The sequence below is a fragment of the Bufo gargarizans genome, chromosome 1 (assembly GCF_014858855.1).
Source record: "Bufo gargarizans isolate SCDJY-AF-19 chromosome 1, ASM1485885v1, whole genome shotgun sequence".
Taxonomy (NCBI): Eukaryota; Metazoa; Chordata; class Amphibia; order Anura; family Bufonidae; genus Bufo; species Bufo gargarizans.
Window position 1 is genome coordinate 332,066,454 of NC_058080.1, and position 26,151 is coordinate 332,092,604.

At 45.3% G+C, this 26,151-nt stretch overlaps 1 protein-coding gene across 1 annotated transcript in view; it reads left to right on the plus strand.

Moving 5' to 3' along the window:
* ZNF414 (zinc finger protein 414) overlaps positions 1–26,151 on the plus strand; it is a 208,798-nt gene that overhangs the window by 125,413 nt on the left and 57,234 nt on the right. The window contains exon 5 of the mRNA XM_044281924.1: positions 4,894–5,399. Coding sequence (XP_044137859.1) covers positions 4,894–5,399 — 506 coding nt within the window. The remainder of the gene's footprint in view (positions 1–4,893; positions 5,400–26,151) is intronic.

Here is a 26,151-nt window from a genome sequence, read left to right on the forward strand (position 1 = left end):
CCACAGATCCCCCCCATAACAGTGCCACCCACAGATCCCCCCATAACAGTGCCACCCACAGATCCCCCCCATAACAGTGCCACCCACAGATCCCCCCATAACAGTGCCACCCACAGATCCCCCCCATAACAGTGCCACCCACAGATCCCCCCCATAACAGTGCCACCCACAGATCCCCCCATAACAGTGCCACCCACAGATCCCCCCCATAGTAGTGTCATGCACAGACCACCATTAGTTCAAAACCCACCAAAAGCACACCACATTAGTTAAAAACTTTTTTTCTTCTTATTTTCCGCCTCAGAAACCTTATGGGCCGGTCTTATAGGGCGAAAAAGGCGGTAACTTTAAGTCAAAATTTGCCAGGGGTATGAATAATTATGTGCAGCACTGTATATACGTCCTTCTTTATATAGATTTTTTTTTTATTTTTTATTTTTTTTTTCTGTTTAACCACTTCAACCCCGCTAGCTAAAACCCCCTTAATGACCAGGCCACTTTTTACACTTCTGCACTACACTACTTTCACCATTTATTGCTCGGTCATGCAACTTACCACCCAAATGAATTTTACCTCCTTTTCTTCTCACCAATAGAGCTTTCATTTGGTGGTATTTCATTGCTGCTGACATTTTTACTTTTTTGTTATTAATCGAAATTTAGCGATTTTTTTGCAAAAAAAAAATTACATTTTTCAATTTCAGCTGTAAAATTTTGCAAAAAAAAACGACATCCATACATAAATTTTTCGCTACATTTATTGTTCTACATGTCTTTGATAAAAAAAAAAATGATTGGGCAAAAAAAAAAATGGTTTGGGTAAAAGTTATAGCGTTTACAAACTATGGTACAAAAATGTGAATTTCCGCTTTTTGAAGCAGCTCTGACTTTCTGAGCACCTGTCATGTTTCCTGAGGTTCTACAATGGCCAGACAGTACAAACACCCCACAAATGACCCCATTTCGGAAAGTAGACACCCTAAGGTATTCGTTGATGGGCATAGTGAGTTCATAGAACTTTTTATTTTTTGTCATTTTTGTCACAAGTCAGCGGAAAATGATGATTTTTATAAAAAGAAATTTTTTCTTACAAAGTCTCATATTCCACTAACTTGCGACAAAAAATAAAAAATTCTAGGAACTCGCCATGCCCCTCACGGAATACCTTGGGGTGTCTTCTTTCCAAAATGGGGTCACTTGTGGGGTAGTTATACTGCCCTGGCAATCTAGGGGCCCAAATGTGTGAGAAGTACTTTGCAATCAAAATGTGTAAAAAATGGCCTGCGAAATCCGAAAGGTGAACTTTGGAATATGTGCCCCTTTGCCCACCTTGGCTGCAAAAAAGTGTCACAGATCTGGTATCGCCGTACTCAGGAGAAGTTGGGGAATGTGTTTTGGGGTGTCATTTTACATATACCCATGCTGGGTGAGAGAAATATCTTGGCAAAGGCAACTTTTCCCATTTTTTTTATACAAAGTTGGCATTTGACCAAGATATTTTTCTCACCCAGCATGGGTATATGTAAAATGACACCCCAGAACACATTCCCCAGCTTCTCCTGAGTACGGCGATACCAGATGTGTGATACTTTTTTGCAGCCTAGATGCGCAAAGGTGCCCAAATTCCTTTTAGGAGGGCATTTTTAGACATTTGGATCCCAGACTTCTTCTCACGCTTTAGGGCCCCTAAAAAGCCAGGGCAGTACAAATACCCCACATGTGACCCCATTTTGGAAAGAAGACACCCCAAGGTATTCAATGAGGAGCCTGGCGAGTTCATATAATTATTATTTTTTTGCATAAGCTAGCGGAAATGTTTTTTTTTTTTTTTTTTTTTTTTTTTCCCCTCACAAAGTCTCACTTTCCGCTAACTTAGGACAAAAATTTCAATCTTTCATGGAGTCAATATGCCCCTCAGCGAATACCTTGGGGTGTCTTCTTTCCGAAATGGGGTCACATGTGGGGTATTTATACTGCCCCGGCTTTTTAGGGGCCCTAAAGCGTGAGAAGAAGTCTGGAATATAAATGTCTAAAAATTTTTACGCATTTGGATTCCGTGAGGGGTATGGTGAGTTCATGTGAGATTTAATTTTTTGACACAAGAAAAAAAACAAACAAAAAAAAAATATATATATTTCCGCTAACTTGGGCCAAAAAAAAGTCTGAATGACAGGGGGGTGATCACCCATATAGACTCCCTGATCACCCCCCTGTCATTGATCACCCCCCTGGTAAGGCTCCATTCAGACGTCCGTATGATTTTTACGGATCCACGGATACATGGATCGGATCCGCAAAACACATGCGGACGTCTGAATGGAGCCTTACAGGGGGGTGATCAATGACAGGGGGTGATCAGGGAGTGTATATGGGTGATCACCCCATTGATCACCCCCCTGTAAGGCTCCATTCAGACGTTTGTTTTGCGGATCCGATCCATATATCCATGTATCCGTAAAAATCATACTGACGTCTGAATGGAGCCTTACAGGGGGGTGATCAATGACAGGGGGTGATCAGGGAGTGTATATGGGTGATCACCCCTCTGTCATTGATCACCCCCCTGTAAGGCTCCATTCAGACGTCCGCATGTGTTTTGCGGATCCGATCCATGTATCCATGGATCCGTAAAAATCATACGGACGCCTGAATGGAGCCTTGCAGGGGAGTGATCAATGACAGGGGGGTGATCAATGACAGGGAAGTGATCAGGAAGTCTATATGGGTGATCACGCCCTTGTCATTGATCACCCCCCTGTAAGGCTCCATTCAGACGTCCCTATGCGTTTTGTGGATCCGATCCGTAAAAATCATACGGACGTCTGAATGTAGCCTTACAGGGGGGTGATCAATGACAGGGGGGGTGATCAGGGAGTCTATATGGGGTGATCAGGGGTGATCAGTGGTTCATAAAGGGTTAATAAGTGACAGGGGGGGAGTGTAGTGTAGTGTTGTGGTGTTTGGTGCTACTTTAGTGAGCTGCCTGAGTCCTCTGGTGTTCGATCCAAACAAAAGGGACCACCAGAGGACCAGGTAGCAGGTATATTAGACGCTGTTATCAAAACAGCGTCTAATATACCTGTTAGGGGTTAAAAAAATCACATCTCCAGCCTGCAGCGAGCGATCGCCGCTGGCAGGCTGGAGATCCACTCGCTTACCTTCCGTTCTTGGCTCTCGCGGGAGGACGCGTATATGCGTCCACCCAGAAGAGCAGGGCCGCCGGCAGGACGCAATCCTGAGTACGGCGGTCCTGAGGCAGTTAACCACAATTTAAAAGCAATGTCTGATTTTCATTAGTTGATTTTCAGTAAATTTGTGTTTTATTAATGCTTTTTGTCAGTTTCAAGTTATTTCAGTGACCAGTTGTGGGTTTTTCTTTCTTTAACGGAAGAATACTAACCATTTTGTCCGTATGTGTAGTTTTAGGTCAAACTTATACAGAAATATAGAAAATTCTGAAGGGTTTACAAACTTTCAATCACCACTGTATGTACATAAGATTAAATTGCATGAAATTTATAACTGTTCATTTATATATGTCTTTGTATACCGACTAGGGGGAACTTTTATGGTGAGTATCTACTTGTGTATAAACATATTTTTTGCATGTCTAATATTGATTATCTATCCACAGGATACGTCATCGATATTTGGTCAGTGGGGGGGGTCTAGCTCCTAGTACTTCAAATCAGCTGTTTGAAGAGAACTTGGTGCTCCATGAGCACTGTGGCCTCTTCCTTAGCCAGTGATGTGATGTTCATCAGTCAAATGTTCTAGAGACCGCTCAGTCCCATTCAAGTGGGGCTGAGTTACAATTCCAAACACAGCTGCTATCCAATGGATGGCGCTGTGTCTGTGAGTAGACAGCTGTGCTTACCAAAGAGTCGTGGCCTCTTCAAGAACCTGATTAGCAGTGTGGCTGGGTTTTGGACCCCCACTAATCTGGTATTGATAACCTATTATGAGGATAGGTGATTAATATTTAACACCTAGGAAACCCCTTTAATGATGTATTTATGCACGGAATCTGTGCTATTTATTACTTTTTCTCTTTATAGATACAGATCTATTGTTAATCCAAACTACACATTATCTTTTGCCACTTTTATTGGAACAAAGTTCCAAACTACACATTATCTTTTGCCACTTTTATTGGAACAAAGTCATAATATTTTTTTGAAAGCAGTGTATTTCATTGAACATTGATTGGGGACACTGAGTCTTCCACATAGCACCTACCATATTAATATTACAATTGTGCAGGCTGGGCTTGATTTAACAGAACACTCTAAGGCTGGGTTCAGACCTGAGCGTCCTGACGATTCTCCCACGTCTCGCATACGCGGCTCCGGTAGTATGCGAACGCCCATTGTCGCGCGTTCCCGGAAGTCTATGTACGGGAACGCGCGACAAGACGCCCCAAAGAAGCTCCTGTACTTCTTGGGGTGTCAGGCGTTTTACAGCGCGATCGTACGCGCTGTAAAACGCTTAGGTGAGAACCATTCCCATAGGGAATCATTGGTTCTTGCCTGTTGAGCGTTTTACAGAGCGTAGGAACGCGCTGTAAAACGCTCAGGTCTGAACCCAGCCTAAAGGTACATTCATACCAGTGTTTTGAGGCAAAGCCAGAAGTGGATTTAAAGGGACTTAGTTTTCTATCCTCTGGTAAAATTGTCTTTGTTGCCACCTGCAGCCAAGCAGAGACCAGCCTTAATTTTTACAGAGCACGTTAAGAAATTAAAACTGAACTCTGAATGTTGCTGTGGTAAGCAAAGACTGTTTCATTTTAGACCGTTAATTCTTAGCATTTGTCTTTGACAAAACATGCTTTTCAACAAACATACGCAAGCACAAATTAAGAGCCTGTCCATATATCTCTTTAACCCTTGACAGATGTGAAAACTGTATGCAACATTTCCGTACCCATCGATCCCTGTTTAAACACCTTCATGTTTGTTCTGACAACGCTGCACGTTCTGTGTCACAAGGTTCTACTCCATTGTCAGCTTCTTCTGATTCAGCAACCCCTGCAGGACCAGTGAGCCGCCAAACAAGTGTTATCCAGTGTATTAAAAAGGATACTTCTCTCCCAACGGCTGATGATATTCCTACAACGTCAATGGCAGCCGTACCTTCAAGCGCCACTATTCCTGGGGAGCCCCTTCACTCAAAGAGCAAATCGGTGTCTCAAGCTTCTAACTCATTTCCTGCTTTTGACCCAAACCTGTTTGCAGGACGTGTACCAGGAACATCCCAAACCAGTGCTGCCAGTTCTTATCTTTCCTATATGAACCCATCAACATACAATTTGCCACAAGCCTCCATTTCTCAAAGACTTAAACCGTATTTGGGGAACCAAAGCCTGCCAGCTTCTAATGCCATGTGGAAAAAGAACCAAGGTCAGGAAGAAAGTTTATGACGGTTACTATGTATTGAAATGTTTTTTTAAATGCAACATTATGGTAGCAGCAGTGATGTAACAAGCTTAAATTCATGCATGGATTTTTAGCACATAAGGCTACTTTCAAACTTGCGCCGGATCACACTGCCGCAAGTGTGAAAGTAGCCTCAGTCTTAAAAATGCCTGTTCAGTCAAAAAAAATGCATTGAAATGCTGGATCAGTATTTCAAGTGTCATCCGGATCCAGCATTTATTTTTTTCACCTTTTTTTTTTTCGGTCTATGCATGCGCAGATCGGAAGGACAGATCCGGCATTCCGGTAGTTTGAATGCCTGATCTGGCCCTAATACATTCCTATGGAAGAAAATGCTGAATCCGGCATTCAGGCAAGTCTTCAGTTTTTTTCGCCGGAGATGCTACGGTTTTCTCTTTTGCCTGGTCAGTCAAAATGACTGAACTGAAGACATCCTGATGCATCCTGAACTGATTACTCTCCATTCAGAATGCACAGGGATATGCCTGATCAGTTCTTTTCCAGTATAGAGCCCCTGTGACGGAACTCTATGCCGGAAAAGAAAAACTAGTGTGAAAGTACCCTAAGGCCTAGTTCACACCAACGTTTTTTTTGCGGGTGTACGGGCCGTTTTTTTGTGTTCCGTATACGGTCCGTATACGGAACCATTCATTTCAATGGTTCCGCAAAAAAAAAAACGGAATGTGTTCCGTATGCATTCCGTTTTCGTTTTTCAGTTTTTCCGTTCCGTTGAAAGATAGAGCTTGTCCTATATTTGGCCGTAAATCACGGGTCGTGGCTCCATTCAAGTCAATGGGTCCGCAAAAAAAACGGAACACATACGGAAATGCATCCGTATGTCTTCCGTTTCCGTTCCGTTTTTTCTGAATCATCTATTGAAAATGTTATGCCCAGCCCAATTTTTTCAATGTAATTACTGTATACTGTATATGCCATACGGAAAAACGGAACGGAAAAACGGAAAGGAAACGGAAACACAACGGAACTTAAAAACGGAACAACGGATCCGTGAAAAACGGACCGCAAAAAACAATAAAAGCCATACGATCGTGTGAACTAGGCCTAAGTAAAAGAAGACTATTCTTCACACATTGGCAATAGAGAAAAATGCCATGTAAGGCATCATATCCTTTCTGGATATTAGCTACAAAGCACTAAAAACTTTCACACTAGCATTTTTCTTTTCCGGCACAGAGTTCCGTCATAGAGGCTCAATACCAGAAAAGAACTGATCAGTTTTATATCCCCTGCATTCTTTATGGAGAGAAATCAGTTCAGGATGCATCAGGATGTCTTCAGTTCAGTTCAGAATGGAGTTTTGGACAGAGGAAATACGATATTATCTCTGTCCAAAATTCGGGATCAGTTGCCGGAATGCCGTATCCAGCATTAATTTACATTGAAATGTATTAGTGCCGTATCCGGCATTAAAAATACTACAATGCGGGATCCGTCCTTCCGGGCTGTGCATGAGCAGACCGGTAAAAATGTGAAAAAAGTATATAACGGATCCGTTTCTCCGGATGACATCCGGAGAGACGGATCCGTTCTTGCAATGCATTTGTAAGACGATCCGCATGCAGATCCGTCTACAAATTCTGTCCGTTTGCATGCAGATTGCCGGATCACTCTGCCGCAAGTGTGAAAGTAGCCTTAAGACAAATGCCTAAAATATATTTCATTTTACTATGGCCTTAATTTTAAATTATGGGCCCACTTCACTTTTTTAATTGTTATTTTGATGCCAGTGCTGAAAGCAATTGTGGACAAGCTGTTAGAAAACAAAAATAGAAAAGACTAAACAAAAAAAACTGCATACTTTTTAAATATTAAGATGATCGAAATGTTATTCTGAATATTAACTACACATTTATCTTCAGAGACGTGTGTTTTAGGGTATTTATGTTGTGATTAGAGATGAGTGAAGTTTTCAAAAATTCTATTTGGTCGCTTTGTCAAATTTTTCCCCCAAATTTGCTAAGTTACAAATTAATTTCTCGCGAAGCACGTTAAATCAGGTCTATCCCAGCCTGCAGTTAAACTTAAAGGGAACCTGCCATGTGGATATTTGATTATAATCTAACTAATTATATACAATCACTAACTACTAAAAAGTGCCTTAGATGTATTCACTTACTGGTGTGACAGATGGTTACCTCATAATATATACACAAAGATGCCGCATGCCGCATGCTAATGAGCTGATTCGAGTCTGGCGCGAGGTCATCGAGTCCAGCGTATATTTAATTCAGAGCTATAGCCACTCCCCTGCCCACCTGCTGCTGATTCTTATGGAAACAAACTGTCATTCAGCAGCAGGTGGGCGGGGAGAGTCAGGAGCTCATGAATATTCAGGACTCATCATTATCAGCTGGAGCTTTTCAATACACTTAGTTATGTTACCCTTAGTTAGGACACCATAAAACTAGTGACAGGTTCCCTTTAAGGGAGAATGTACCCAGGTGTACATCACTGTGCAGTGCAGCAACATGCTTTCTGGTAGCCTGGTAGCGAAACAGTAACTGTGCGTCAGAATGACAGGCAGGTCACATATATGGATATGTGCATCATTGTAGAGACTACCAACATTCCTAGCTAACCCCTAGCTAAACCAAAATAAAAGCATACAGCATCTTTCAGTATAGCAAAAAACAAACACTGCGCACCCCTGCAGATGTCCCAATGACTCTTTAGTGGATCGAAATAAGGACATGGAGGCAGAACCGATAAAGTAGTGGAGAATAAAAAGTCCTTTTAATCCATGTAGTGGCAGTGAAAACACATGCGTTTGAATCCCTTCTGTCATCTGTAGAATTATTGTGCATCACCATTAGGCCTCTTTCACACTACAGTTTTTTGCGTTCCGTATACGGTCCGTTTTTTGCGTTCCGTATACGGTCCGTATACGGAACCATTCATTTCAATGGTTCCGCAAAAAAACGGAATGTGTTCCGTATGCATTCCGTTTCCGTATTTCCGTTTTTCCGTTCCGTTGAAAAGATAGAACATGTCCTATATTTGGCCGAGAATCACAGTCCGTGGCTCCATTCAAGTCAATGGGGCCGCAAAAAAAACGGAACACATACGGAAATGCATCCGTATGTCTTCCGTATCCGTTCCGTTTTTTGCGGAACCATCAATTGAAAATGTTATGCCCAGCCCAATTTTTAATATGAAATTACTGTATACTGTATTTGCCATACGGAAAAACGGAACGGAACAACGGAACGGAAACGGAACCACAACGGAAGCAAAAAACGGAACAACGGATCCGTGAAAAACGGAACGCAAAACACTGAATGCAACATACTGTAGTGTGAAAGAGGCCTTAAGCTTAGTTCATACATCAGTTATTTGGTCATTTATTTTTATCCTTTATTGTCAGGCCAAAGCAGGTGTGTGTCAAAATCACAGAATAGGTGCAAATCTATTCATGATACCTAATCCGAGAGTAGGCTTGGCACAATAAGTGATGGAAATAACTGACCAAATTAGCAGTGTGATCTCAGCCTTGCAGGTAAATTCTAGCATCAGCTCTAATTTATTGGCATGGACCTAACCATGCAGTGGCCAAAGATTCAAGTAGTTCATTTTTCTGTTCTGATCCGTCACAAGAACAGCCAAAAAAACAAATCCTGTACTTTGAGCATACACCTTCACACTGTCAGTATTGGTAAGGCAAAAACAAGAGTGGGTCCAAAACAAAGATAACATATGATGGAAGTGTTTGCATGTCTTCTGTGTTTTGTCCATTTGCATCTGAAATCTGTTTTATTTAGATGGAAAAGAAGTTCTGCATGCATGACTTTTTTGGCCTCTGTCACATGGTCAGTATTTGTTCAGTTATTTGCATCAGTATTTGATCATTATTGGTAAAGCAAAAACAGGAGTAGTTCCAAAGCAGAGATGACATGTGATGGAAATATTTGCATATCTTCTGTGTTTTGGACCCACTCCTGCTTTTGGCTGCCAAATAATGATCATATCCTGATGCCAAATACTGATCGTGTGATGGGTGACTTATGGATGCTCAAATGAGCATTGTTATTTTCCTGTTCTTCTGACAAATCAGAAGAACGGAAAAATAAACAGTGACACTAGTAGCCTCATAACAGAGTGGTGAGGGTGGCAACAGCATGGAGAGTCAGATTGTGGCGTCAGGCGGGTGACAGTATCAGAATAGTGGCAGCATCACGTGAGCAGAAGTAACAAGCCATTTGTCACAATGTTCAGGTCTGGCAGCGCACTACAGTCAGATCATTGCTGCCAAAATGATCTACTTTGTTGTCTGCATTTTGGACCAGTAGCGAGGGTCTAGCATTTTGGAGACCCGGTAGTCATCCTTTTGCCGAATGGTGATAATGTGGCACAACTGACAAATAAAGTTGCCTCCTCAAAGGGCCTGAGCAAAAGGCAGCTGTCACGCATGAGTTGCCACCGTCTAACATCAAAGTTACACTGGAAAGTAGTCCTGTCCATCTACATCAACAAGAAATCGGTCACAGGTTTTCCTCTGCTCATATAGTCGGTCCAACATGTGGAGTGTGGAGTTCCAACGTATGGAAACGTTGCATATGAAGGGATTTAGGGGAACACCATTCTGCCTTTGCAGGAGGGGGTGTTTTGACCAACAATTCAGCTGTAAAGTAGTTGACTTGCTCTTCCACATCATCTCAGGTCACAACAGATACATACAGCCAGGAATCGGTGGGTTTCTCTGATGCCACACTTTGTTGGCATGGCTCATGAACAACCTCTGTGCCCTCACCTATCCTGCAACTGCCTCTTTCTTTTGCTGCTCTTTCTGCTCAGGAAGTTATGCATGCTGGCGGCTCTGCTCTGCTTTTCAGCAAGGACGAGCTTAGTGAGGACAGTCTGCAGCTACAGGCCAACACAGGCTTGGAGAATATGTCCTCCCTTAACCCCTTAAGGACTCAGCCCTATTTCACCTTAAGGACTTGGCCATTTTTTGCAAATCTGACCAGTGTCCCTTTAAGTGCTCATAACTTTAAAACGCTTTGACTTACCCAGGCCGTTCTGAGATTGTTTTTTCGTCACATATTGTACTTCATGACACTGCTAAAATTGGGTCAAAAAAGTTAATTTTTTTGCACAAAAAAATACAATTTTTACCATTTTTTTAAAAAATTAGCAAATTTCAAAGTTTCAGTTTCTCTACTTCTGTAATACATAGTAATACCCCCAAAAATTGTGATGGCTTTACATTCCCCATATGTCTACTTCATGTGTGTAGCATTTTGGGAATGATATTTTATTTTTTGGGGATGTTACAAGGCTTAGAAGTTTAGAAGCAAATTTTGAAATTTTTCAGAAATCTTCAAAATCCCACTTTTTATGGACCAGTTCAGGTTTGCAGTCATATTGTGAGGCTTAGATAATAGAAACCTCCCAAAAATGACCCCATTCTAGAAACTACACCCCTCAAGGTATTCAAAACTGTTTTTTCAAACTTTATTAACCCTTTAGGTCTTCCACAAGAGTTAATGGCAGATGGAGAAACAATTTAGAAATTTCTATTTTTGGGAAAATTTTCCAATATAATCAATTTTTTCCAGGAGTAAAACAAGGGTTAACTGCCAAACAAAACTCAAAATGGGTTGCCCTGATTCTGTAGTTTGCAGAAACACCCCATATGTGGTTGTAAACTACTGTTTGGCCAAACGGCAGGACATAGAAGGAGGGGAACATCATATGGGTTTTGGAAGGCAGATTTTGCAGGACTGGTTTTGTTTATACCATGTCCCATTTGAAGCCCCCTGTTGGACCCCTAGAATAGAAATTTCAAAAAAGTGACTCCATCTAAGAAAGTACACCCCTCAAGGTATTAAAAACTGGGTTTACAAACTTTGTTAACCCTTTAGGTGTTCCACAAGAGTTAATGGCAGATGGAGAAACAATTTCAAAATTTCTATTTTTTGGAAAGTTTTCCAATATAATCAATTTTTTCCAGGAGTAAAACAAGGGTTAACTGCCAAACAAAACTCAAAATGGGTTGCCCTGATTCTGTAGTTTGCAGAAACACCCCATATGTGGTCGTAAACTACTGTTTGGCCAAACGGGAGGACATAGAAGGAGGGGAACACCATATGGGTTTTGGAAGGCAGATTTTGCAGGACTGGTTTTGTTTATACCATGTCCCATTTGAAGCCCCCTGTTGCACCCCTAGAATAGAAATTTCAAAAAAGTGACTCCATCTAAGAAAGTACACCCCTCAAGGTATTCAAAACTGGGTTTACAAACTTTGTTAACCCTTTAGGTGTTCCACAAGAGTTAATGGCAGATGGAGAAACAATTTCGAAATTTCTATTTTTTGGAAAATTTTCCAATATAATCAATTTTTTCCAGGAGTAGAACAAGGGTTAACTGCCAAACAAAACTCAAAATGGGTTGCCCTGATTCTGTAGTTTGCAGAAACACCCCATATGTGGTCGTAAACTACTGTTTGGCCAAACGGCAGGACATAGAAGGAGGGGAACGTCATATGGTTTTTGGAAGGCAGATTTTGCTGGACTGGTTTATTTACACCATGTACCCTTTCAAGCCCCCTGATGCACCCCTAGAGTAGAAACTCCATAAAAGTGACCCCATCTAGGAAACTACAGGATAAGGTGGTTGTTGTTTTGGGACTATTTTAGGGGTAAATATGATTTTTGGTTGCTCTATATTACTCTTTTTTGAGGCAATGTAACAAAAAAATTAAATTCTAAAAATGTTTCTACATTCGCTATTTAGTTTTGTGGAACACCTAAAGGGTTAACATAGTTTGTAAAGTAACTTTTGAATACCTTGAGGGGTGTAGTTTCTTAGATGGGGTCACTTTTTTGGAGTTTCTAGTCTAGGCTACATCAGGGGGGCTTCTAATGGGACATGGTGTCAAAAAAAAAACTGTCCATCAAAATCTGCCTTCCAGAAACCGTATGGAGTTCCCTTCGTTCTATGCCCTGCCGTGCGGCTATATAGCCATTTACGACCGCATATGGGGTGTTTCTGCAAACTACAGAATCAGGGCCATAAATATTGAGTTTTGTTTGGCTGTTAACCCTTGCTTTATTACCGGCAAAAGGGATTCAAATTGAAATTTTGCCCAAAAATGGGTGTTTTGGCACCGTTTTTGTTTTATATTTTTAACACCGTTCATTCGAGGCGTTTGGTCAAATGTTATTTTTGTAGCGACGACTTTTACGCACGCGACGATGCCCAATATGTATGGCTCTCAGACTTTGGAGACACTAAGCAGGCATCCTAAAACTGCGGCCCTCCAGATGTTGTAAAACTACAATTCCCACCATGCCCTGCTGATGGCTGTAGGTTGTCTGGGCATGCTGGGAGTTATAGTTTTACAACATCTGGAGGGCCGCAGTTTGAGGATGCCTGCTCTAAAACTAATATTTTTTGGGGGGAAAAAATTGTTTCTGTGTCTCCAAAGTCTAAGAGCCATAGTGTTTTATGTTCTCTAGTGGACTGTTGGGGATTATAAAAATTTAGTACTCCATGGAAGTGTGATACTCCCTGAAGCAATCGATAACGCAGAGGCCCGGATGATCGGGGCACGTGTCACATTGAGTGGTGGTGTCCTTCCGTATCCCCCTCTTGTGACACACTCTGCATCTTTTTTGGGTTCGTCCCTTCTTTCCAGTATGGGGGACCAAACCTGGAAAGTGTTGGCCAGGGACGATCCGGGCGCCTCCAGTTCCCGAGGTACTCCGGCCTGCTCTTTCCCGGTCCGAAAAGATCAGGTCTTTGAGGACTGCCTCATAGAATTGGAGGAATGTCCCTGTGCTGCCAGCGCTTCGGGATAGTACAAAAGAGTTGTACATGGCAACCTGCACAATGTAGACCGCAACTTTTTTGTACCATGCCCGGGTTTTGCGCATGGCATTATATGGCGTGAGGACTTGATCAGAGAGATCAACTCCTCCCATATACCGATTGTAGTCGACGATACAATCGGGCTTGAGGACCGTTGCCGTGGTACCTCGCACAGAGACTGGGGTGGTGCTGTTACCGTGGATTGTGGACAGCATTTGGACATCCCTCTTGTCCTTATACCTGACCAGCAACAGGTTTACACTGGTAAGGTCACGGGTCTCACCCCTGGGGATAGGTACCTGGAGGGGGTGGGCAGGGAGGCCGCGCTGATTTTTCCGCACGGTCCCACAAGCGAACGTGGATCTGGCGGCAAGGGACCTGAACAAGGGAATGCTGGTATAAAAGTTATCCACGTACAAGTGGTAACCCTTATCCAGCAGTGGGTGCATAAGGTCCCACACGAGTTTCCCGCTAACACCCAGAGTGGGGGGACATTCTGGGGGTTGAATACGGGAATCCCGCCCCTCGTACACACGAAATTTGTAAGTGTACCCTGAGGTACTCTCACAAATTTTGTATAGCTTCACGCCATACCTCGCCCGCTTTGTGGGAATGTATTGGCGGAAACTGAGTCTCCCCTTGAACGCAACGAGAGACTCATCAACCGCGACCTCCCTTCCAGGTACGTAGGCCTGCTGAAATGTGGCCCCAAAGTGGTCGATGACCGGCCGTATCTTATACAGCTGGTCATAGGCAGGATCACCTCGGGGTGGACATGCTGCATTATCGGAATAATGCAGACATTTCCGGATGGCCTCAAACCGGGGACGTGTCATGACCATACTGTACAGTGGGGTCTGGTATAGGACGTCCCCACTCCAGTATTGCCTGACACTGGGTTTTTGGACTAGACCCATATGCAGCACGAGGCCCCAAAATGTCCTCATTTCGGCTGCACTGACCGGCGTCCAGCCACCGGGTCTAGCCAAAAATGAGCCTGGGTTTTGAGCGACGAACTGTTGGGCGTACAGATTCGTCTGCTCCACCATCAAATTCACCAGTGGGTTACTGAAAAAAAAAACTAAAAAAGTCTATTTCAGTAAACCCCACTGTGGGAATCTGGATTCCAGGATTGCCAGCGAAATCCGGAATCTCAGGCTCAAAGTCCACTGGGGGACACCAGCTAAGGTAATCGGCAGGGGGCTCCGGTGAACTTATTTGGTGGGCCGGGAAACCAGTACGAACCCCAGGGCGGCTCGTACTAGGGTGGGCCACAGGATCCCTAGCATGGTAGGGGGGGGCAAGTGGCAGGGGGGGCTCTGGGGTCTGATAGATGGATAAAAAAAGTTTTGTGTAAAAGTTCTTTTTTTTTTTTTTCCTAACTAACTTTTCCCTTCTTTCCCTTCCTAATGGTGCCTCTCCCTCACTGACCCTAACCTACCTGAGTGGCGATGGGTGCAGGAGGGTGATGGATGCCGATTAGGGGGACACAGGAGCTGGTGCTGAACGATGCTGCACGGTCAGGGTGCTGGACAGGAAGAGGAGGGGAGAGAGGAGCGCAGGAAGTTTGAATCTCGCGCCTCTCTCCCCTGCACCAATCAGCACCCTGGACAGCAGTGTTCAGCACCGCCTCCTCAAATCCTCGGACTGCGATTGGTGGTGTAAAATTACGCCACCGATCGCAGTCTTTTTCCGGTTCATCGAGTCACAGGACACCCGAATGGACCGGAAACGCAGAAAACCGCAGGTCTGAATGGACCTGCGGTTTTCTGCGATCGTCTATACGGGGGGGTCAAATGACCCCCCCCCCCCCTGCGTTGTTACGGGATGCCGGCTGAATGATTTCAGCCGGCATCCCGTTCCGATTAACCCCGCGGCGCCGGAATCGCGAATTAATCGCGAATTAAAGCCATGACGTACCGGTACGTCATGGGTCCTTAAGGATTCGGGAAACATGCCGTACCGATACGTCATGGGTCCCTAACGGGTTAAGCGTGCAACTAGTGATGATTACAGTCGGGTGGGAGCATTTGTTTCGAGCGGTCAGGGACATGGCTATGAGACTAGTGAGTGTGACATAAGTGACGAAAAGACATTCGTGGGTGATGATGTAGCCAATTGCACATGGAAGCCAGGTGAAGAAGGGGCTTCATGAGGGGGTGAGAGTGGAAGCAGGCTCGTGAGATAGGAGCAGGGTGGAAGCTGTGGGAGATCTGAATTCAACGCACCCAGGGTAGTTTGTCTTCTACTCAGGAGCCTACCTGTCAGAAAACAACTCGGTACACGGGTTTATAAAGTCACTTGCAGGCAGTCAGCCGAGAGGTTGGGGTAAGGCCCCTTTCACACGAGTGAGTTTTCCACGGGGGTGCAATGCGTGACGTGAACGCATAGCACCCGCACTGAATCCTGACCCATTCATTTCAATGGGTCTGTGTACATAAGGTTTTTTTTTTTTTCACGCATCAGTTCTGGTTTGCTTGAAAAACACAGCATGTTCTATATTCTGTGTTTTTTACGTGGCCTTGGCCTAATAGAAGTGATTGGGCCTTCAGTGAAAACCGCATTGCATCCGGAAGCAAGTGCGGATGCAATGCGTTTTTCACTGATGGTTGCTAAGAGATGTTTGTAAACCTTCCGTTTTTTATCACGCGCAAGTTGCGCATTGCTCACGCGTGGAAAAAACTGAACGCAATCGCAGACCAAACTGACTGAACTTGCTGGCAAAATGGTGTGAGTTTCCCTGAACACATCAGGAACTAATCCATCACGCTCGTGTGAAAGAGGCCTAAAATTCCATACTTGGCAGTGTGGGAATTCTTTATCAAGTCACTGGAGGAGGTTAGCGTGGCGGTAATCAGGATATGTGGGCAGAAGGTGAAGCTTATCTGTGAGATAAAGTTCCAAAAAAGTTGGGACACTATACAAATAGTTAAAGGGAACCTGTCACCCAAAAATCGCCTATTAAGCTGTTTACAGTACCTTATAGTGCTGTATAGTCGTTTCCTGATGCACTTTTTGTTAGTTTTGCAGCATGTATGCTCAGTCAGAAATCGATGTTATATTCAGCTGCTGCCCCGTGCTTCAAGTCAGGCTTGAAGTCACGGGGGCAGCGGCCTCGGCGTCTTACATGGCCCTCTCCCCGCCCCCTGCCTCTGTGACTGACAGCCGAAATCCGATTCCGGGACCGCGCTCAACGGCCGCATGCGCAGTAAAGGGCGGCAGGAGCGCGGTCCTGGCTGCCGCGCGTACTACGCGCCGTCTTACTTTCGCCGCACTGCGCATGCGCCCGACATCCTGTATCAAACGCGCCCGGCATCTGGGCGCGGGCGCGTTTGATACAGGATGTCGGGCGCATGCGCAGTGCGGCGAAAGTAAGACGGCGCGTAGTACGCGCGGCAGCCGGGACCGCGCTCCTGCCGCCCTTTACTGCGCATGCGGCCGTTGAGCGCGGTCCCGGAATCGGATTTCGGCTGTCAGTCACAGAGGCAGGGGGCGGGGAGAGGGCCATGTAAGACGCCGAGGCCGCTGCCCCCGTGACTTCAAGCCTGACTTGAAGCACGGGGCAGCAGCTGAATATAACATCGATTTCTGACTGAGCATACATGCTGCAAAACTAACAAAAAGTGCATCAGGAAACGACTATACAGCACTATAAGGTACTGTAAACAGCTTAATAGGCAATTTTTGGGTGACAGGTTCCCTTTAATAAATACTGAATGCAGTGATGTGGAGGCGCCAACTTCTAATATTTTATTCAGAATAGAACATAAATCACGGAACAAAAGTTTAAACTGAGGAAATGTACCATTTTAAGGGAAAAATATGTTGAATCAGAATTTCATGGTGTCAACAAATCCCCAAAAAGTTAGGACAAGGCCATTTTCACCACTGTGTGGCATCTCCCCTTCTTCTTACAACACTCAACAGACGTCTGGGGACCGAGGAGACCAGTTTCTCAAGTTTAGAAATAGGAATGCTCTCTCATTCTTGTCTAATACAGGCCTCTAACTGTTCAATAGTCTTGGGCCTTCTTTGTTGCACCTTCATCTTTATGATGCGCCAAATGTTCTCTATAGGTGAAAGATCTGGATTGCAGACTGGCCATTTTAGTACCCGGATCCTTCTCCTACGCAGCCATGATGTTGTGATTGATGCAGAATGTGGTCTGGCATTATCTTGTTGAAAAATGCAGGGTCTTCCCTGAAAGAGATAACGTCTGGATGGGAGCATATTATGTTCTAGAACCTGAATATATTTTTCTGCATTGATGGTGCCTTTCCAGACATGCAAGCTGCCCATGCTACACGCACTCATGCAACCCCATACCATCAGAGATGCAGGCTTCTGAACTGAGCGTTGATAACAACTTGGGTTGTCCTTGTCCTCTTTGGTCCAGATGACATGGCGTCCCAGATTTCCAAAAAGAACTTCGAATCGTGACTCGTCTGACCACAGAACAGTCTTCCATTTTGCCACACTCCATTTTAAATGATCCCTGGACCAGTAAAAATGCCTAAGCTTGTGGATCTTGCTTAGAAATGGCTTCTTCTTTGCACTGTAGAGTTTCAGCTGGCAACGGCGGATGGCACGGTGGATTGTGTTCACTGACAATGGTTTCTGGAAGTATTCCTGAGCCCATTCTGTGATTTCCTTTACAGTAGCATTCCTGTTTGTGGTGCAGTGTCGTTTAAGGGCCCGGAGATCACGGGCATCCAGTATGGTTTTACGGCCTTGACTCTTACGCACAGAGATTGTTCCAGATTCTCTCAATCTTCGGATGATGTTATGTACAAATGATGATGATAGATGCAAAGTCTTTGCAATTTTTCGCTGGGTAACACCTTTCTGATATTGCTCCACTATCTTTCTGCGCAACATTGTGGGAATTGGTGATCCTCTACCCATCTTGGCTTCTGAGAGACACTGCCACTCTGAGAAGCTCTTTTTATACCCAATCATGTTGCCAATTGACCTAATTAGTGTTAATTGGTCTTCCAGCTCTTCGTTATGCTCAAATTTACTTTTTCCAGCCTCTTATTGCTACTTGTCCGAACTTTTTGGGGATTTGTTGACACCGTGAAAATTTGAATCAACATATTTTTCCTATGATACATTTACTCTGATTAAACGTTTGATCTGTCATCTACGTTCTATTACAAATAAAATATTGACATTTGCCATCTCCACATCATTGCATTCAGTTTTTATTCACGATTTGTATAGTGTCCCAACTTTTTGGGAATCCGGTTTGTAATATTGCCACCAGCATTTCCCTCCTGGCTCTGAGCAGAACTTGCACTCTGGCTCAGAGTTCCTTGTGTGTCTCAGGCAAAGTTTCTCTGTGAAGCTTCCTTTGATGTTAGCATTCTCTTTGCGCGGGTTTCGGCCCTTTAGATCACTCAGCGTGAGCTTCCTCCAGGCGTTCCCTCACTAACCTCCCCTTTGCGGGTTCCAGGCTTTTTGGTGCTAAGCTGGACGAGATCATCTCGGACGCGACAGGGGGCAAGAGTACCAACCTGCCCCAATCTAGATCCATACTATGAAACCTAGATCCAATACTATAAATCCTGATAAAGGGGACGTTTTACTCCCCGAAATGCGTTGTTTCCATTAAAGAAGAATATTCATACCTTTGAGACAGTTTCCATTGTGGACTCACGCCGAAGCAGAACCTCCCTTTTATTACCAATCTAGATCCAAGCGCACCTTTGGAGCTCGGTCCTCCGGTTCTAGGAACCAGTCCTTTCGTTGCTTCTCCTCTTCCAGATCTGCGGCGCCCCCCTTTCTGGGTGGCTCTCAGGACTCCCACAAGAAGCCTGCCTTTAAGCCCCAGCCTTCCTGGTGCCTGCGGCCACAATCTGCCCGCCCCGCGGCTCCCAAGCAGTCCTCCGCCTGAATGGGCACCCCCCCCCTACGACCCCTCGAGTATTCACTAAGATCTTGGCGCTTCTCCATACCGGGGTATATCTTTGTTGCCCTACCTGGAAGACATATGATAAAGGCTTCCTCCCTTCCCCAGGCCAAGGACAGCGTCCAAATCACTGTCCAGACTGGAACAGTTCGGCTGGCTGATCAATGACCAGAAGTCCTCTCTCACCCCTCTCAGAGGGTGACCTTCCTAGGGATGGTTCTGGACACCACTGCAGCTCGGATATTCCTTCCGGATTCCAAGTCCTCTCGGATTCAGGAGTCGGTATCTCGCCTACTGTGCTCCCGACGTCTCTCCATCCAGGAGTGCATGAAGGTTCTGGGGCTTATGGTGGCCTCCTTCGAGGCCATCCCCTTTGCCCAGTTTCTCACTTGGCCTCTGCAGCGGGCGATCCTGTCCTTTTGGAACAGGACATCGCGCGTTCTGGACTCTCGGGTACGTCTGCGTCCTCGTGTTCGTGTGGAACTTCATTGGTGGCTGTCCTCTCAAAACCTGACTTCAGGGAGGTCCTTCCTTCCGATCTCCTGGACAGTCGTCACCACCGACACCAGCCTCCTGGGTTGGGGTGGTGTTATCCAGGCCCGGACAGTGCAGGGGGTTTGGTCGGCAGCGGTGCCCCTGCCTTTCCGATCAATGTGCTGGAGCTCAGAGCAATTTTCCTCTCCCTTTCTCATTGGACTCCTCTCCTGGCAGGTCACCAGTCGTACAATGCCACAGCCATGGCTTACATCAACTACCAGGGCGGGTCCCGCAGCCGGACGGTGATGCAGGAGGCAGAAAGGATCCTCCAGGTGGAGACTCATGATCCAGTACTTTCAGCAGTATACATCCCAGGGGTCGACAATTGGAAGGCGGACTTTGCTTATTGTCTTCCGCAGGTGCGGGCAATTAGTATGTCTCTGTCTCTTAGTATTTGTCTCTCGTGTGGTTGCCGCTGGCAGCATGATGTTGTTGGCAGTGTAGCAGCCTGAGCTGGTTGCTAGGCGGCTCGCTGTCAAGGCATGCGGTTGCACCTGGCAATGTGTGTTTGAATGTGTTCACTTTCTATGTTTGGTGTGCACGGGATTTAGTTGTGTGTGCACTTCCCCTTTAAGTGACACTTACCTTTTCTGGTGTTGGCCCTTGGGAATCTCGGACACCACTTCAACACTTTGGCCAGGAGGCTCGGTGGAGCTGATGTTGTGTTTTATCCTAATGAGAAAGATTTCATAATAAGGATTTGGAGAAGGGGCAGAGGGATAGCAGAGCAGGGAGAGGCTGGTGCTGCTACTAGGGGCTCATACCATGGGGGAGTAATAAAGCCCACCATAATGCCCCCCCTGTAGAAATAATTCTCCTTATAATGTGACAGTGCAAAAAATACCCCCTTGTAATGCCCCCAGTTTAGCTAATGTCCCCATAATATGCCAGTATAAAATACCCCTATATAGTGCCCCCAGTAAATGCCCCCATAGTGCTCCTCTCCCCCCTTCCTCCAAGTGCCCCCCATAATGTACCAGTATAAAACCAGTATAAAATGCCCCATATATCGTGCCCCACTAGATGCCCTCAGTGTCCCCCATAATTTGTAAGTATAAAATACCCCTTCTTAAGGCCCCTCGTAGATGACTCCATAGTACTCCTTTCCCCCCTTCCCCATAGTACCCACCATAATGTGTCCCAGTATAAAATGCTACAGTACAGAGCCCCCCCATATAAAATACCCCTTCTTTGTGGCCTCAGTAGATGCCCCAATAGTGCCCACCAATAATGTGCCAGTAATAAGAGCCCCCAATCACGTGCCAGTAACAAGAGCCCCCCCAATCACGTGCCAGTAACAAGAGCCCCCCAATCACGTGCCAGTAACAAGAGCCCCCCCCAATCACGTGCCAGTAACAAGAGCCCCCCCAATCACGTGCCAGTAACAAGAGCCCCCCCCAACCACGTGCCAGTAACAAGAGCCCCCCCAATCACGTGCCAGTAACAAGGCAACAAGCAGAAGAGACTTGTTTGGGCTAAAGAACACAAGGAATAGTCTCACCCCATCCTTCTGACTATGAGGTTTATAGCCTCATTTGGGTTTAGCTGAGCTGGTGTGAGATCCTCTCTGGTGTTCCTGTTCTTCGATCTCTACAGAAGTTAAAGAGGACCTTTCACCAGAATTAAACTTCTAAAGTAACTATACAGGCATGTAGAGCGGCACCCAGGGACCCCTCTGCACTTACTGTTATACCTGGGCGCCGCTCCGTTCTCCCGTAATTGCCTCCGGTATCTTTACAGTTAGGCTCCACCCAGGGGAACCTGCCGGCGCCTTTTTCTCCCATGCTGCAGCGCTGGCCAATCACAGCGCTCAGCTCATAGCCTGAGAGGCTTTTTTCTCTCTCAGGCTATGAGCTGAGCACTGTGATTGGCCAGCGCTGCAGCATGGGAGAATGAGCCGACGGCAGGTTCCCCTGGGTGGAGCCTAACTGTAAAGATACCGGAGGCAATAACGGGAGTACGGAGCGGCGCCCAGGTATAACAGTAAGTGCAGGGGGGTCCCTGGGCGCCGCTCTACATGCCTGTATAGTTACTTTAGAAGTTTAATTCTGGTGAAAGGTCCTCTTTAAGTGTCTCGTTTGTTTGTATTTGTTATATTCCCTGTTGTTGTATCTGGGTCTGAGACAGAGATTTCCATTCGTCCATCTGGGGAGGAATGTGTTGTCCCTGGTCCTATGCTTATTCCAGGGCCTTATAGGGAAATCAGGGCCTAGGTATCCTGCTTATGAATATTCCTACCTTCAAGGTCTATTTATATTGATAGGTAGTCAGGGCCCGAATTAGGGTTGCCTAGGAGGTGACCTGTTTCTTCCCTAGTTTCCGGGCCCAGTTACTGTTCCCCTTCCTTCCTGTGTTCAGTGTGGAGCCCCCCCCCCCCCCTTCCCACTTCCCACACACACTGATTGTGACACATGCCTCCATTCTGCATCACACCTTCCAGATTGCAGACCCATTCAAGTGAAAGCGGTGCACAGATGCTGGTATATTGCGGACCCGCTGTTTGCGGGCTACAATACGGGCACCAGCCGACAATGGACATGTGCATGAGCCCTTATTGTGAGGCAAATTCAGGCCCCAACCCTAATCTCTAATTGGGTTTTAAGAATAGATCTGCACTGTGGGTTTGACCCGCACCTGCTTTGGGATGACAATTACTGACCAAATAAGTAAAGTATTAACTAAGCCTAATAGTGACACACTCATTCTGCATCTAATGGAAGGGATTCAAACGCATTTGTTTTCCCTGCCACTACTTTATTGCCACTGCCTCCATGTCCTTATTTCATTCCACTAAAGATCCATTGTGACACCTGCAGGGGCGTCTTTTTTTTTTTTTTTTTTGCTTTTTTGCTTTACTGAAGGGTGCGGTATGCTTTTATTTTATTTAGGTAGGAGTGTTGGTGGCCTGCACGATGATGTGCACAGCCATATATGTGACTAGAGATAAACGAATTTCATATTTTGAAATTTGTTCACGCTTTGTTTTACTGGTAAAAGATGAATTGCATTATGGATTCATGTCATGAATGGTGTTGCAGAAAGCTGGAACTTATAAAAAGGGAGACAATTAGTGTAAATAGGTGACAGCTGGGAGAAGGAAAGGTGATGACAAAGTGAAACCAAAACAAAGAATTTCATGCAGGTAAAGAAGAACATCTAACAGACCTTCTCACAGAAGTGGCGGTGACAAGTCCGTTACTACGGACCATAATGCAATTCTTTGATGGAATGCCATAACTGAATTCCGTTATTCATTCTGTCGTAATAGAAGTCTATGGGCTGCATAACGGATCCATCCCGTTTCCGTTATGCAGGGGACTCCTGCATAACAGAAGTCTTCAGCCCATAGACTTTTATTATGAGGGAATAAATAACGGAATGCCTCTAAAGGCATTCAGTTATGCATTCCATCATAGAATTGAGTTATGGTCCGTGGTAACTGAATCCAAAGCGCAATTCACCTTTTACCAGTGAACGAATCGCAAACTAATTTCATAACTAGAAATTCGCTCATCTCTATACACTCACCTAAAGAATTATTAGGAACACCTGTTCTATTTCTCATTAATGCGATTATCTAGTCAACCAATCGCATGGCAGTTGCTTCAATGCATGTAGGGTTGTGGTCCTGGTCAAGACAATCTCCTGAACTCCCAACTGAATGTCAGAATGGGAAAGAAAGGTGGGCTACAACAGCAGAAGACCCCACCGGGTACCACTCATCTCCACTACAAATAGGAAAAAGAGGCTACAATTTGCACAAGCTCACCAAAATTGGACTGTTGAAGACTGGAAAAATGTTGCCTGGTCTGATGAGTCTCGATTTCTGTTGAGACATTCAAATGGTAGAGTCCGAATTTGGCGTAAACAGAATGAGAACATGTATCCATCATGCCTTGTTACCACTGTGCAGGCTGGTGGTGGTGGTGGTGGTGTAATGGTGTGGGGGATGTTTTCTGGGCACACTTTAGGCCCCTTAGTGCCAATTGGCCATCGTTTAAATGCCACGGCTACCTGAGCATTGTTTCTGACCATGTCCATCCCTTCATGACCACAATGTACCCATCCTCTGATGGCTACTTCCAGCAGGATAATGCACCATGTCACAAAGCTTGAATCATTTCAAATTGGTTTCTTGATTCTTGAACATGACAATGAGTTCACTGTACTAAAATGGCCCCCACAGTCACCAGAATAGAGCATCTTTGGGATGTGATGGAATGGGAGCTTCGTGCCCTGGATGTGCATCCCTCAAATCTCCATCAACTGCAAGATGCTATCCTATAAATATGGGCCAACATTTCTAACGAATGCTATCAGCACCTTGTTGAATCAATGCCAAGTAGAATTAAGGCAGTTCTGAAGGCAAAAAGGGGTCCGACACCGTATTAGTATGGTGTTCCTAATAATTCTTTAGGTGAGTGTATGTGACCTGCCTGTCATTGAGACACACTGTAAGGCCTCTTTCACACGATCGTGACGGATTGGCTCCGGATGCGTTCAGGGTGTGTTCAGTGAAACTCGCTCCAATTTGCAAGCAAGTTCAGTCAGTTTTGTCTGCGATTGCGTTCAGTTGTTCAGTTTTTTTCCACGTGGGTGCAATGCGTTTTGATGCGTTTTTCACGCGCGTGATAAAAAACTGAAGGCTTACAAACAACATCTCTTAGCAACCATCAGTGAAAAACGCATTGCATCCGCACTTGCTTGCGTATGCAGTGCGTTTTTCACTGAAGCCCCATTCACTTCGATGGGGTGTGGGGATTTGCTGTGGTAGATAGGACAAGCGGGTGCAGTATAGAGGCAAAGACACGTTTGTAACTCAACAACTGCAATCTTTATTCACACTAGTTGCAGGTTCACAGTATGACAGTCCATTTTCAGTATTGGTGTTAGTTCACACCCAAAACAGTTCATACAGAAAAACATTCACCTTTGATACTGGGTGTTTATTCCACACCCTGCTGAATGTTCAGCCTCAAAGGCCACCTGCAGGCTTAAGGCCTCTTTCACACTTGCGTTGTCCGGATCCGGCGTGTACTCCACTTGCCGGAATTACACGCCGGATCCGGAAAAACGCAAGTGTACTGAAAGCATTTGAAGACGGATCCGTCTTCAAAATGCTTTCAGTGTTACTATGGCACCCAGGACGCTATTAAAGTCCTGGGTGCCATAGTAGTAGTGGGGAGCGGGGGAGCAGCATACTTACCATCCGTGCGGCTCCCGGGGCGCTCCAGAATGACGTCAGAGCGCCCCATGCGCATGGATCATGCGATCACGTCATCCATGCGCCTGGGGCGCCCTGACGTCACTCTGGAGCGCCCCGGGAGCCGCACGGACGGTAAGTATGCTGCTCCCCGCTCCCCACTACAGTTTACCATGGCTGCCAGGACTTTAGCGTCCCGGCAGCCATGGTAACCATTGAGAAAAAGCTAAACGTCGCATCCGGCAATGCGCCGAAACGACGTTTAGCTTAAGGCCGGATCCGGATCAATGCCTTTCAATGGGCATTCATTCCGGATCCGGCCTTGCGGCAAGTGTTCCGGATTTTTGGCCGGAGCAAAAAGCGCAGCATGCTGCGCTATTTGCTGCGGCCAAAAAACGTTCCGTTCCGGAACTGAAGACATCCTGATGCATCCTGAAGGACGGACTGTCCATTCAGAATGCATTAGGAAAATCCTGATCAGTATTCTTCCGGCATAGAGCCCCGACGACGGAACTCTATGCCGGAAGACTATAACGCAGGTGTGAAAGGGCCCTTAGGCGGCCTGCTCGCCCGACACACTGTCTTCAGCTTTCAGCCCACGCACAGGCCTCAGATCTCAGCAGAACATAGTTAGATGTTAAAACTTCTGTCAGTATTTGTTTTATAACTGTTTTACAACTGCAAATTACAAAGTAATTCCAAATTTATTTTTTCTTCAACATGAAGCGATTTCATATTTTTCCTCTAAACATATGCCATTACTTAAAATAATTCACTTTTAACTTTTAAGGACGGAGAAGGCACATAACCGAGCTGAACGGAGCCTAAGGACCTCATAGACTATAATGGGGTCCGTTATGTTTCAGCTCAGATGATGATTTTGGAGAGGAGACAAAGGTTGTGCATGCAGGTCTCCGCTTCAAAATCATCTTCTGAGCTGAAACATAACGGACCCTGTTATAGTCTATGGGGTCCTAAGGGTTCAGTTTGGCTCACTTATGTGCCTTCTCCGTCCTTTCCATTCTCCTGCACCTAAACGGAGCAGGAGAACAGAAAGGCTGAATGGTGATGTGAACGAAGCCTAAAACAAAAGAAAAGAATATGGAATGATCAAAAAAATCCCATTTAGCAGTTTGAAACATGAACTTCACTAATGAAACTTTATTCTGCATCATGCTGGTTGCAATTTTCTTGAAAAATACTTAATTAGCTTTGCATAGTGCTTTTTTATGGAC